At 45.5% G+C, this 15,370-nt stretch overlaps 1 protein-coding gene across 4 annotated transcripts in view; it reads right to left on the bottom strand.

Moving 5' to 3' along the window:
- FLT4 (fms related receptor tyrosine kinase 4) overlaps nt 1-15,370 on the bottom strand; it is a 119,237-nt gene that overhangs the window by 42,855 nt on the left and 61,012 nt on the right. For all 4 annotated transcript variants that reach the window (XM_048491091.1, XM_048491093.1, XM_048491094.1 and 1 more), the window contains exons 8-10: nt 7,166-7,283; nt 6,180-6,334; nt 3,003-3,165 (exon numbers count right to left, since the gene is read on the bottom strand). In XM_048491091.1, the coding sequence (XP_048347048.1) occupies nt 3,003-3,165; nt 6,180-6,334; nt 7,166-7,283 (436 nt within the window). The remainder of the gene's footprint in view (nt 1-3,002; nt 3,166-6,179; nt 6,335-7,165; nt 7,284-15,370) is intronic.

The raw sequence follows: 15,370 nt of genomic DNA, 5'->3' as shown, positions 1-15,370 counted from the left end.
GCAAGCGAGCCAGCCCCAGTCACAATCCCAGTTACAGTGTCTAACAGGTTCTTTTCCCATTCAGTCTCTAGATGTAAACACTGCTAAAGCAAGTCTTTGGGGGATTTTGCAACATAGCAGTTTAATTTGTTTTGCCTTGAGACTCTGTTTATCTGATATAGGCTTGCCCTGCCACTCACACGGTCAGGAGTTCGAGCCCCCTGGGGGTCAGATATCCTGGAAGCTGGTTCATGGTCAACTCAGCCATCCATTCATTCTTTGGTCGGTAAATGAGTACCTAGCACATAGCTAGGGGATAAAGAATAGCTGGGGAAAGCAATGGCAAACTACCCCACAAAAACGGCTTGCCTATGAAATCACTGCTTGCAGTGGTACTCCAGGGTCGGACACGACTGAAGGGGAAACTTTACCTTTACCTTTACATTCTCAGTTTTATCCAGCACTGCCTCATTCCTTTTGGTGCTTCAACATTCTTTTGTTTCTCCTGCATATTGCAAGAACTGTGCAAGTCAGTAGTGTTCCTGCACAACTCAAATTTGAGGCAAGTGCTGAAGGCACTTCAGGGCTGGCAATCTCTTCCCAACCCCAGTGAGTTCCAAAAATTGCACTAATACTTAACTATACAGAACAGCAAATGTAATGCAGAAGTAAGGGGGAAAAAGGTGCTGGTGATGGAAATAGTAACTGGGACCTATAAGTTCTTTGCTAGGCCTTTTGGCAGGGGTGGAGCAAGGGGGAACTGCGCCCGGGGCATGCGTGCACCCTGTGCCCCTGCCACGGCCCCCTGAATGCCCAGCCCCAGAACTCCCCCTGAATGCCCTCACCACACCCTTGAAGGGGTGCGCGCCCATTGCATCGTGCACTCCCCAGCACCTTGGCTCTATGCCACTACCTTTTGGTACTTGCCAGTCAACTAGTAAGAGTTCACTGGTTCCACGCCCTTTTTCCCAGGGCTCACCTGACACAGTCCAACAACAAAGTCTCCCCCTGAAATGTCAGTCCTGCAGCAGTCCTGAAGTTTTTTGCCCCAGTCTTTAGTTCTCTTTTTCCAGCATCCCTGTTTCTCCTTGGCCCTTTAGGCATGAACCACTTATTGCACTGTTGAAAAGCAATCTTTGCTTCAAGGTGGTGCTTCCCTGTGTCTTTTTTGTGTTTCCATCCAGCCCAATTTACTATTCTCCCAACCCCCCAACCATTTTCTTGTTCCCATGCAACCTCCATTTGGGAAAATGTGTTTGTAACTAAGAATCAAATTCAAACCGAATATGTGCTCAAATTATTATTATTATTATTATTATTATTATTATTATTATTATTAATAATAATAATAATAATAATAATAATAATAATAATAATAATAATTCGATTTGATAAACCGCCCTACTCCCGAAGGGCTCATTTTGAAGGAGACCACACATGCATCAATGGCCCTTGTCTGCCGACTCCTCCTTGATTAGGCCTACCAACTGTCGCTCACCTATTTCTTCCTCCCCTTGGAAAGAGGAAGGCCAGCCTCTTCAGATGTACATTTGCAGCTACATTTGGGGTTCTCCTTACACCTGCCCAGTGCACATCTAGAGAAGAGGCGGTCTGGACTTATCACCATGATGACATCCCAGGATGCCTTTCCTTCTGGAGAATGATTGTTAGTTGTGCAAAATGCTGTCAAGTCACAGCCAATTTATAGCGATCCTTCATACTTTTTTTAAGCAAGAAATGAACAGAAGGGATTTGCCATTGTCTTCATTTGCATTGTAATGCTGGACTTCTTTGCTGGTTTCCCATCTAAGTACTAACCAGGAACCAACCTTAGTTAACTTCCAAGATCTGACAAGATCACGCTAGCCTGAAGTGATGGCTATCTTTCCCTAAATTAACAACTTTTTTTGACATTTTCCCCTCTCCCCCTGTAACCTAAGAACAGTATAAACAGCTGATTGTTTTTAACCTGAACATTCATACCCTTCATGTATCATTCAAATAGTATAATCCACCACCTTTCCTTTTTGAATGATATTTTCTAATATAGTATATGAATGCTGTTCGATGTGTAAGGCTTTACAGGTTTTCAAAGACACTGCATTAACTAGTGATTCTCTGTCAGTTTTAAAATTTACTGTTTTATGATCATTTATGAGAAAATCCACACAATGTATCTTCCAGATTCAGGAAGTGATCCTAAGCAAGTGTGCTCAGAAATATGTTCCACTATATTCAATGGGACATAAGCCAAAAAAAGGGCTCAGAATTGCTGTTAGTGTTCTAATGAAGCTATGACATATAGATTTTCATCTGTGTAAACACATCTTGTCTTCAGATTTTTGGTCTCTGCTTTTATGCATTTCAGCAACATTATTCACCCCAGCCCGTTTCTTTATTTCTTCCCTACATGCTGTATAAGTATTTATGCTCAAGCACATGCTACATTTACCACATGATGATGCCTCTTCTGGATATTTCTGCAGTACTTCTTTTCATTGGAAACATCTGTTTGTGTTCGGGCTTCCTTTGCTTTGAGACTGATTGTATTTTAGCTTTTTAAATGTACTTTTGTACTTCATTTGTATCTCTTTTTTGCTACTCATGTTTCCCCTTTCCTGGACTTAATCCACTATATATTCTAAGGTTAAATAAATCTGTCTTACCATTATGCAGTCGTTAAAGAATAATACACACCACTCCATAAATTCAAACATTTGTGCTAATAGTTATAAATCAGTTACAGTGGAATCTGCTTCTTTACTAGGAGTTCTAGTGAAGACTTCCATGTGTATCATGTCATCCAAAGGTGTAGTATCATGCTTGAAATGAACTAATTTTCTTCCCTACAACTGATCTCAAAATAGCTGCTCAAAATTCCCCAGAATGTGTGGGGAGCTCCTGCACCCAAAGAGTTAATTGCATGGAAAGAGGCTGCATCCTATACATTGGTGTAAAGAAGCATTCCAAGACCTCCCTCTCTCTATTAGGAATCCATAAGTCAACGAAGGAAAGTCGCTTACAGACTGCGGTGGGAGAACATTCGGCAGGGTGTCCAAGGCCGCCATTGCCACTGGATTTTTTCTGGTGCTGGGACGCCGTAAACAGTGCAGGTGAGTGCTTGCCGACTCTTACGGGAATAGATGTTTGGTGAAGATGCTTCTTTCTCGTGGATTTGTGGAGGAACTGAAATATCAAAATATTTCTATATTCTATTCTATTCCATTTACATTTATTACCCACCCTTTACTATAGTCTCAGAGTGAGATCCAATAACACATGTAACATTAAAATCATGACAATAAAACCCCATTAAAAATCCCATTCTAAAAACCCACACAATCTAAACTCTCCCACACCCACCCCACTCATCCACAAAAGGAGGGAATGTCCCAGTAGGGGGGGTCCAGCCAAATGCCCAGATGAAGAGGATGGTCTTTGGGAGATGCCAAAACTCCAAGAGAGCAGACGCCCAGCAAACATCTGGAGGGAGGGCATTCCACAGTGTAGTGGTCACTGTGGAGAAGACCCTCTGGGCTGCTCCCACATCACTTTCCTCTGACTGGGGTGGGACAGCTAGGTGGGCCACCCCCTCTGATTTCAGCACCCGGTCAGGAATATATGGGCAGATGTGCTCTTTCAGCAACCTAGGACCAAAGCTGTATAGGGCTTTATAGTTAACTCTAGCCAGCATTTTGAATTGAGCCCAGTAGCTCATTGGAAGCCCATGCAGACTCCTCAGATAGGGATGATGTGATCCCGGTGTGAAGCACCAGTCAGTAGAAGAGCGGCTGTATTCTGCACCAGCTCGAGCTTCCAGACTGTTCTCAAAGGCAGCAGACCAGACTCCAGCACCCAGGCTACTTCACTTGATGTAGATAGAATGAGAGGCACAGCTAGATGTCATCCCAACGCTGTGTCCTCTGATGACCTCCCCCAGCAGTTTCAGATAGAAGTTGAATAACACAGGAAACAAGACTGAACCCTGAGGAACTCCAAAGGAAAGCTCCCAGGGACCTGAGCACCTGCCCCCCCTCTACATTCTGGAGCCTGCCACCGAGGTGTTATATATGGGGCCCAGCAATAACAGCTCTGAAGGTGGATATTTGTGCTAACCCTCCACTTGCCCAAGCCATGGCTTAAAGCAACTGTTAACTTCTCATGACAAAACCAGTGCTAAATAAGACACTATCCCATCTAGCAACCTTGCACCTCTATTTTTAGAAATTAAGCACTGAATGTGGTAGGCAAAGTTGTGGAAGATTAAATTGGATGCCTTTAAAGTACGTGAGTGTCTTTTTATTTCTTTAAAAGCACTTAAGTGCTGGACCAGCTCCAGGCATTCTGACATATTTCACCCCTTTTTAGTATGTTGACATCATGGTGTTATAAAACTGCACATAATTTCGTCCTAATAAAACCCATTAATTTCTCCCACTCTTATTTCATCTTGTGGTTTGCAACTTCCTGCTTCTTATTCTCCCTCTTTGTAATCTCCCAACAACCCAGCCTTAACATTCAGGTCTGGTACTGTCATGTCTAGTTCATCTCAGATTTTTTTTTTAACATTCCCATCTCTTAATATATTTTTACTTAAGTGAACGGAATATTGTCAGGAAATGTTGCACAAGCTGATGAGAGTCAGAGTACAAGGTGACCATGGGAATCCCACTACTTCTTTTGTAACAGCCCTACTATGGTAGCTGTTGTTTTTAGACTGCTACTGGGAGGGGAACTGGCAAATTCCATTACAAGAAGAAGAGTTTGGATTTATACCCCCACTTTCTCTCTTGCAAGGTGTCTGATGACAGCTTACAAACTCCTTTCCCTTCCTCTCCCCACAACAGATACCTTTTGTGGTATGGGGGCTGAGAGGGTTTCTGAAGAACTGTGACTAGCCAAAGATCACCCAGCAGGAATGCAGGAGTGGGGAACAAATCTGGTTCACCAGATAAGAGTCTGCCACTCATGTGTAAGAATAGGGAATCAAATCCGGTTCTCCAGATTAGAGTCTACCTGCTCTTAACCACTATAGTATACCATGCTGGCTTTACTTTCCCCCATAAGTCAAGCACCTGATGAGGGAGAGCAAGATGTGATATGTGTATGTACTTCTCAATCAGAATCAGCATGGCTTCTCTCCAGCTTTTTATGAAAGAGATTATTTTCCCAGACAGAATGTATTACGGGAAGGATTACAGTTTCAGCCTAGAAAGCCAAGGAGGGATACTTTTCTTGGGACACACTGATTGATCCCATTCCTGGCTCCATCTACTGTAAAGACACACCAGACAGCCTCCTGGGACAGTTCAAGAGAGGCCCCTCTACTGGAAGCAGTGCACAAAGCCAAGGCCCTCTTCCTTGTATATGCTGGCTCCAGGCAAAAAACTGAATGACCTGTGAGGGGGCAAAGAGGTCTGAGGCATGGAGACTTGTTTACTTTATCACCTTTTAAAACCCTACCCTTCTTCCAGCAAACATGGCTATTAAACCAGAAAACAAAGCTATTAAACAACCATGTAAAATAGATTATGCTAAGGACAGGACTAGAAGTAAAAACAGACAAGTGGCTGCCACAGCTCTGCATCGCTTTGATTCTCCCTTCCTTGTAATGTATGTTAAAACACAAAGCATGACCTATCATTTCCTACCCCCACCAGGAAATGGGATGAGACAACATTATTTCTTGTAATCATCTAGCACAGTGGTTCTCAACCTGCGGGTCGTGACCCCTTTGGGGGTCGAACGACCCTTTCACAGGAGTCGGCTAAGACCACCGGAAAACACATTTTTCCAATGGCCTTAGGAACTGAGACACAAATAATTTAACGGTTGGGGATCACCACAACATGAGGAACTGTATTAAAGGGTCGTGGCATTAGGAAGGTTGAGAACCACTGATCTAGCACCACTACATAACCCAATTTACCTCGGCTTTTGTGCTAGGTGTGGTACAAGGGTAAAATTAAATAGATTTCTTACTGGTTTACTTACTGAAGATTTAACATGATATGAAGTTTTTAGGAACTTCAGTCCGCTTCATTAGATTTAAGAAGTGTGTCCTACATTGATATTCATATATATGCATGTACAAATATAAAATTACAAAATTAGGCAGATGGTTTGGATTAGGGTCATGCAGCTTTCAGTAGTCCTAGGGATGAAAGGCTATCAGACTTCATAAGTGACTCCAGTCTTACCATTGACCACCAGCTGGAGACTGATATGCTTCTCTAGGCCAGCCAGCCCATTCCTAAGAACCAATGTATAAGTGCCAGCATTGTGCTCTGCCACATCCTTGATCAGCATAGAATACTGAGCCTGTCTACTGGAAATTAACCTTCCATCTTTAAACCTGAACAGAAGCAGAGAGAGAGAGAGAGTGTGAGTGTTAATAGCATGTTCTGAAAGACAATCCCAGAGCTTTGTCCAATGAGGTGGATGCTTTCTCAAAAGGCCTCACTTACTACTTTCCTCCCCAAGGATACACATCGTGCGTTCACTGGCCAAATGAAAAACATTATCAAAAGTTGGATATATGACCATATTTTTCATTGATCTCTCACAGAATGAGAGATCACCAGCACACATAAAACTTATTTATTTAACTGTGCTATTTATTTCATATTATCGCCCCTCCTACCAGTGTGTAGGTGAAAGTTTAGACTAGAATATTCTCTCTCCTTAAAAATTTTCATGATTTTCCCTTAATCAGAAAGGCCTCAGTCTGCTGAAAGAGTAACAGGTGTTTTACAGCCATGGGGAATATCAGTCTGCACTTGCTTGTGGGTGGGTGTTGTGAGTGTGTGTACGTGTTTGCCAAAGGAACTAATAATGAGAGATTCCCCATCCCCCTTCTTCCTCTATTCTCTGCCAGAAATCTGGTCAAAAAGCTGAAGAAGAATTATTTAATGTCCCTGGTGAAAAGAGCAGTCAATTTCTTCACAACATAAGGAGAAGACTAATGAGGTGAATTTAGGGATCAACAGCCATCAGAAACAGCTCATATTTTGAAAAAGGGCTCAAAAGCCAATTCTTCGTACTGTAGCAGAGTAATGTCCCTTCTCTCAAAATAGATTTCATCAAGAGCCTTCTTAATGATAATGGCCACTTTCCTCCCCCAGCCCCTCTCTACAGATGACAGCCCCAAAGTCTACTAAGTCTATGGTTAAGAGAAACGTATTACCACTGAAACTCAGGCTGGGGGTATGCAACCACTTTCACTGGCAGCTTCACAACATCATCGCCTGCTGTTGCTTCTATTACTGGGCCCTTCTTCCACTCCACATTGATGAAAGGCTTCTCTAAAAAGAACCAATCAGATAAGAAGGAGGTAAACAGAATGAAGCTGTCAAAATAGATTGCTGAGGTAACAGCAGAGATATCATTAATATATAACAAATATGTAACAAAAGATTCAATTTTCAATCAATAAATTATGTACATAATGACATTTTAAGCAACTACTACACCAATCCACAATTCATACTTAGGATTTGCAACAGATCTCTTTAACAGAGTCTTAATGTGTGGAAACGTGCAGCTGAAGCTTTCATGACATGTTAAATAACATTTTTCTCTAGGCCTGTTGGCAATCTTGTTCTACTTTGAAGGCATGTCTTTGTTATCCTTTGGCAATGTGAGTGCACCTTTGCCTGAACATTAGTCTCTGTTGGACTAAAAATTTAACGGAGTACTTAACACTTCTTTCACCATAAAAGTTTGCTTTGTGTGGGTGATAGTGGTAGGCTTTCACTACATACCACCTGTAGAAGAACACAGGGAACAGCAGGGGAAGCAACTATTTTCATAGTAAATGGATCTGTCATTTAGCTCGTATAAATACTTGGACATCTCAGTGAAAGTGTGTTCCTGTTATATCTCACATGGAGAGGAGTATACAGTAGATCTTCACCATTCACAGATTCATGACTCGTGATTTCACTATATTTGTGGTCGATGATTTGATCATGTGACATGGTCTCCTGTCTTTTTTAATACCTACCAGGTTATTATCATAATCACCAAAGGGTTAAATTTTGCGAAGAAAAAAAGAGAGAGCTTTTTTCCATACTGGGAACCAGCATTTACAGATTTTGCCATTTCTGGTTGTCCCAGAAATATATTGTTACTTGATGAGGAGAAAGGCAGACACTCTTAAAAGCACCTGTCAAGACCTATCAAGATTTCAGCTCTTTCCTGGCTCTTGCCTTGAGACTATGAGGTGGGCCAGGAGAAGGTGGTACCATGAGAGCCCTTTGCTTGTTATACTGTTAACTATATGCTTGTGAATTTTTGTTTTTAGGCACACAGAAACTTTTCTCATCCTTCAAGGCAGCCAGCACCTGGCCCTTATCTTTGTTTTGGCTTTGGAGGCTTTGCATTGCCTGAGAATATACTGCCGCACTGAGAATATTTCTAATGATTTCACCCTGCTGGGATGCTGAGGGAAGGGGCAGTAGGGGTGTTTGGGGAAGGGATATCAACCAGTGGTTGTGTAGTATAACTCAGTTTCAGCAAGACTTGCTTGAATTCTGTTCATCGTATACCTTTCAATAAACTGATTTCAGAACTCAAGAGTCTGATTATTGTGGAAGGTTGACAGATCCTGACAGCATCCACTTGGCTTTCTCTGGCAGGGAGAACTCCTGCTTTACAAATTATATTTATTGAGAGAGTGGTTTGTTGTTTAATAATGCTATCATATGGAAGTAGTAGAGAAAAAATGATTCTAGAGTACAGTTGCTAACAGTCATGAAGAAAAATGTCCCATTCCTTTTAATAGAGGTTTAATGTGAGGAAATAGTTTGCTGAACATCACTTTATCTATATATATATAAGTGAATTCCACTCACTGACTCACTCGCCAACGGAACTCAGAAACCGCTGAACCTACGCACTTGAAATTTGGCACGCCAGTTCCTCATGTGCCTGAGGCACTCAATAAGAAAGGATTTCCAAAAATATTGAAGTCAACTTGAGTTATCAGCTATTTTCTGTTTTTCCTATTCATCTCTGCCCATCTGCCCGAACATTCCGTGGGTGACAGTTGAGCACTTCAGCCTTCCCAGAATACCAGACAGTGGCCACAACAGCCAGCAGAGGGAGCTGTTCCATTAAATCCTGGACCATTTAGCTTCTCTCAACACAGTCCCTTGGATATAGAGGATCTAAGTGAGGGTGAATGCTTACAGGAGGAAACTCAATTTTCAGATACAGACGATCCACTCACAGAGGATATGGAACAGATTCCCAGATTTTCTAAAGGGGAGGATTTATCTCCACTAATTACAAAAACTATAAATAAGTTAGATTTGCAACATCCAGTGGACGCTGAGGATCCAACTGGACAACTGCAAAGAAAGCCTATAAAGGGCTGTCCCAAGGGTAATCAGAATTATTTCCTGGAGGAAGGGGTCCCTTCCAGGGTTCTCCCTCCTGCCTCCCGGGTAAGAAAATGGAACAACCCACTGAGAATACCCACTAATGGAACAGCTTCCCAGTTCCTTTGATGAGTCACTCACTCTAACAGTGATTGGTATTCCACGTTTACATATACAGCTTCATGTCACAGGACTTTTCAGTGACGGCCACGTTGCTGCTCTAACTCCACTATCCAAATTGACAAGCTGTGGTTACTGCCCACCAAACAACAGGCATGCTTGATCCACTGGTGCGATGCCTTACATACACACACAGCAACACAGATTCGTGATTGCATTATTACTACTGCGACAGCACCAGAAAACTGCTGCAAACCCTGCAAAACCCACCCCGCCACACCACAGGCATGTTGTGAGGAAACATGCTGCATGTCACCCCTCAGTTCACAAAGACACGGCAAAGAAGTATGCTGTCTGTCATCCTGACATTCATATAGACACCACTCTCACCAACACATAGTGAATGACGGGTGCCCTGCTATCCAACACGATGCTCCTCCATGCACAGCAACCTGTTCCTTCTTCTGCAACCGCTACAGGGTGATTCAACAAATTCATACAGACACTATGATCACCAACACGTTGCGAATCACAGGGGCCCTGTCTAACACCATGCTCCTCAGCACACAGGAACCTGTTCCTTCCGCTGAAACCGCTAAAGGGAGAACATGCCTTACATACACACATCATTGCATTACACACAAACAGTGCCAGGAAGCTGTCGCAACATATGCAAAACCCACTCCGTCACTCCACAGGTAGGCTTTGAGGAAATATTCTGCATATCACTCATCAGTTCACAACCACCCTGTACAGAAGTATGCTGACTGTCACCCCAAAGTTCACAGAGACGCCGCGCTCACCAACACGTACTGAACCACGGGTGCCCTACTATCCAACACCACGCTCCTCAATGCATAGCAACCCATTCCTTCTGCTATACTCACTACAGGGTGACTGAACAACTTCATATAGACGCTGTGATCACAGGATAGGAAGCCTCATGGCAGGACCCCAGCACCATGACTGCATCATGGCTCACACATGAGGTTTCGAGGCCCTAAATAGGATGCTCCAAGATATTACTGGCCACAACTGTGGAGTTCTTTGCATTTCTTACAGGTGGAGTATTTGCATTTCTGAGTTCCGCTTTTCCCACTCCCCATAGCGAAGTGCGGGTACCCTGTTAGTCCTTATATATAATTGCCTTAGGGATGGAATGTCTGGTGGCAAACCCTTAGCCAATGAGCGTGCAGGTCTCATGAAGTGAGTCGTGCACATCCATTGGTAGGCGACATTCCATTCTGTCCCTGCCTGCCTTTCTCCAAACTAGGTGTAAAGGATTCAATGGTGTTGATGTTCAGAACAGCCGCCTGGCCTTGACTGAATTCCATAACCCGGGCGATGGGCCAGCATCTGCAGCGGAGACTCTGGTGGAGGCCTTATCTCTTCGAGAGAGATGAGAACTCCGTTCCCATGAGAAACCGGGAGGGGGGATGGGATGGACAGAGTTATAACCTGTGCTTCTGGCGGGAGACTTTATTCCTGCCACGTCGTGTACGTGAGCTTTCTAGGATGTCTGAATAAACGGTCTTTTACACCAAAAAAGCCTTTTATTTCTGCTTCTATGGAATTCCTTACATTGTGGCAGGAAACCTAGTTCATCTATCTTCCCAGTGTAGCGGACCTCTGGTGTCTCGGCATGGAGAGGTTGAATATTCCTGAACCTGTGGAAGGTGCGGTAGCCCCCAAAGAGGGCTCCGAGCTTTCCCTTCTGGATTTGGAGGAACCGGCGGGAGAGATCGGGTCTCTCGCTTGGTAACTCTTTCTCCGTCCTCGTGATCAACCACGAAGTTCTTCCCTTACTCGTTTGGGACGAGGGATCTGCGCAGGAAACGCATCATGTGGGACTTGCATGAAGGTCGTTTGGGGCTTAGCTGTCTATGGATCGGGCGCTTCTGTGGATCGGATATACCTACCCGTTTCCGTGTAGGGATTACAAACCTCAGATGCAACCTGTCACCGGAGGAGATGGGCCTGACCACTTTTCATCGCGGCAACCCAGGAGTCCATTGAATCGCATTCCCTGGACTGCGTGACATTTTGATGATGCTCCCAAGAATCCACCACCGTGGCATAGCACTGGGGCTCCGGCCCTAAGACCACCGCTGAAACCGGGACTATATCGGGATTGGGAGGGGTATCCGGTACCAGCTTTCGATCGGACCCCCCAGATCCCGATCAGCAGCTGCACCTGAGGCGCCCCGCGGAGCAGCGCCGGTGGACACGTAGGTGCTGCATCTCGGATGAGGAGGAATCCGAAGAAAGCCTGCCTTCCCATCCGGACCTATTTTCCTCCCTCCCGTGCAAAAGAGAGAGCTGGGATGAGGGAAGTGGGCCGGATTTCTCGCGAAGATGCCCAGGAAGCTATGGAGCCCGTGAACGCCAGCTATGGGAAGAGGAACGGGAGCAGCTGCAGCAAGAAGCTGTGAAAACCCGCAAAAGGACCGGGAACAGCAGCGCAAAGAAATCCAACTTCGAATTGGACCGTGCACAAAGACGCGTTGCAACGGCAATATATGCGCAGAATCTATCGTCCATGATAAAGGTCCTGGAACACTCCAAACTGGACTTAGAGCTGTCAACGCGAAAGCCGTTAAGGCCATGCCGTGCGCAAAGTGAACTAACTGCACGGCTATTCAACGCAGTATCTAACTGGCCAAACTGGAACGCAGAGAAAGCAGCTTTGCATACGCTACCAAGATGCCTTTGACTTCGCAAGGAAAGAGACTTTAGTCGCCTTTGAAAAGGAGCTGAAGAAGTGCAGCAGGACAAGATGCCCCAAGCTGGAGTCTACTGCCGTTACTGGTACAGCCAACGCCAGAGGGGCGGCGCTTTCTGGGTCCTGCTACTCACGTATTCGCCACCTTTCCAAAGACCTGCTCCCTACCAGGAGCACCAGTGGCGCCGGCGCCGGTGCCCTCCCCACCTTCCACCAATTCCGGCTCTCCTAGCGCCGCCTCGCCTCAACTCCGCGCTTAACCGCCGCCTTCAGCGGGCGCCGAGGCGATGGAGGAGAGGATATTACAGACCTCCAATACCTGCCCGCTTTCGATGGGACCGCCTAAACTCCCCTACTTCATCCTGCAACCTCGATGCCCACATGGAGGGATCTATGACGCATTTGTGTACCGGTCGGAACGCGAAAAAATCACGAGGACATCGGTTCCGGCTCTTTGGATGGAGCGACAGCCGCACTGGTTTGTGACTCTCTTTGACCTGCAAGGGGAGGATACTGCGCCGACGATTGCCTGCGCTCCTCCAAGCCTTAAGGGCTCGCAGCTTCCAAGATCCGGTGCTGAAAATGAAGCCATCCGGGCACTATCAAATTCTATTCCAGCAAAGGCAACCGCTCCTTTGCCGAATTTGCCCGTGAATTTCGATGGCGGGCGGCTGGAAGCTCGGACTCTCCTCCTGAGTGGCCTGAGATGCTGCTATTTGAAATGTGAATATTTCTCGGATGCCGTCGACGGCAAACCGCGAAGAGAAACGGTGTTCCTTATTCGGATCCCACGCTACTATTGCTGGAATGGATCGAATTAGGATCTCAAGTGGCATGCCTCGTTTGGATTACGCCACGCTGGGGGGCCAGGCCCACGCCCAAAACCCGCCGCTATCACGACTCACCGCTGCGATTCTCGCAAATAAGCCCAGCGCAGCCTCTACGGAAACCATTCCTCCGAAGCGCCGCCGCCGCTTGGGATTACGCGTGGTCTTTACTCGTGGAGGACCGGGTCATCTAGCTGCCAACTGCCCGAAAAAACAGAAGCTAACCGCTCCGGCTGCGCGCACTCCCATCTGCCAAGCCACCATCGTGAATCTGTAGTCCGCCTCCATAACGGGCTATTCCTCGTTTGCACATGTGGCATGGTTACCGAAGGCGACTCCAGAAGAGGGGAAGCAGCGGTTTGCTCTCTTCAGCCCCATGGATAAGTGGGTTCGACTCCAGATGCGGTGAGTGAAGGCAGCGCTCCCATTACGATTCAAGCCGCATTCTGGCCAACTCCTCCGCTTAAGCACACTCGTATTATAGCCTCAGCCCTTGTAGATTCTGGGTGGGTGCTCCATTGCTTATCATGCGGTCCCAAGTGGCGGAGGAACTTGGACTAGACCGAAGTCCCCCCTAGCTAAGCTTCCATACCGTTTCACTCCAAATGGACGGCAGCTCCTCTCGGGGCCGAAGGACCGGCCCAGTTCAAAACGCAACCGGTTCTTCCTCCGCCGCGCTGACCATTGGGAGATAAATTAGTTTTATTCTGGCTCCAGTGGCCAAACACTCCATATAGTCCTGGGCATGCCATGGTTGTTGTTGCATGACGTAAATTCATTTGGAAAGAACGGATCTTCAGAATTTACTGACCCTCCCTGTGGAGAACACATGAATTGGGGAAAACTCAATTCTCCTAATGACATACACCCCCTGGCTTCGCTAATGCACGCCCAGTTGCTCCCGAATTCATCAGCATTCCACCGCTTGGCACCAAGATTTAGCCAGAGTATTTCAGGAGCAAGAAATGCTATCAATTGCCACCCTACAGCCAGACACTGACTGCAAAAATCAGACATGTGATACAGCCAGGGGCTCAACTCGCCCAAGGGTAGAATCTACCGCGATGAGTCCTCCAATGAGGAGAAGGAAATCCCTCGCGCCTTCTTAGACAAGAACCTTGCTCTCGCGGTTCATACGACGAAGCTACCAAACACACACATGCTGCCTCCTGTATTATTTAGTTTAAAAAAGGACGGGTCTTTAAGGCTCTTCTGTATCGATTACCGAGGACTCAATGCGTTTCCTGTCCAATAAATACCCTTTGCCTTTAATCAAGGACCTTTAGATACATTGGGCAAGTGGACGATTTTTTTACTAAGTTGGACTTAAGAGAAGCTTTACTACAGAGTCAGGATTGGGCGGAAGGCTATGAACATTTGATCATGCTTAACACGTAAATTTGACAGTATGAATACTTAATAATGCCATTCGGGTTAAGTGGGGCCCTCGGAGCTTTTTTATGGCCCTCATCAACTAAGGTTCTACTATGATTTATTAGTACAAGGGAGTAGTGGTGTAACTTAGGATGATGTTTTAATTTATTCACAAAACCATGGAGGAGCATGAAGCCTTGTCTGGGAAGTATTAAAACGCTTTGCTCAACAACTCCTCTCTTTGCAAAACTTTCTAAATGTTGTTTTCACCAATCCCTCCATCGACTATTTGCATACCGGATTCTTCCGAGGGGCTAAAATGGATCCTGCTAAGATTGAAGCAGTCCTCCAATGGCCTGCCCCTACCAATCGGAAGGAACTCCAGTCTTTCCTAGGGTTTGCTAATTTCTATCGTGACTTTATACCCCTTTGGGGAGGCCGGCTGCTGATAGGTGCCCATTAACAACTGAGATCCGCTGTTCCCCCCTCAGAGTCAGAGGAGTGAAAGGTTAGACGCCATCTGTTTTAAATATTTATAAGTTTGGAGCGCTGCATTTTAACTTGTATAAATTTTAGTATTTTATCTTATTATCCACTTGCATGTATTATGTTGTTAACCGCCCTGAGCCCTTTGGGGGAGGGCGGTATAAAAGTGGAATGAATGAATGAATAAATAAATAAATAAATAAATAAATTCGCTGAACTGACTCTCCCACTCACAGACCTCTTACGCACTAAAGGTAAAGACCCACAGGCTGCCAAGCCCGGGGCCCCCCTTTCTTGGTCTAAAGAATGTCAGACAGCCTTTCAACATTTAAAATCAGCTTTTACTACCGAACCTATCCTAAAACACCCTGACCCAGATCTTCCTTTTGTGGTTCACGTGGATGCCTCGGACAAAGCGCTTGGTGCAGCCCTGTTGCAGAGAAATAAAGATGATAGGCTTGTTCCGTGTGCTTATTTAT

The sequence above is a fragment of the Sphaerodactylus townsendi genome, linkage group LG03 (assembly GCF_021028975.2).
Source record: "Sphaerodactylus townsendi isolate TG3544 linkage group LG03, MPM_Stown_v2.3, whole genome shotgun sequence".
NCBI lineage: Eukaryota > Metazoa > Chordata > Lepidosauria > Squamata > Sphaerodactylidae > Sphaerodactylus > Sphaerodactylus townsendi.
The sequence above is the reverse complement of the archived record's forward strand: the minus strand, read 5'-3'. Positions and strand labels throughout refer to the sequence as shown.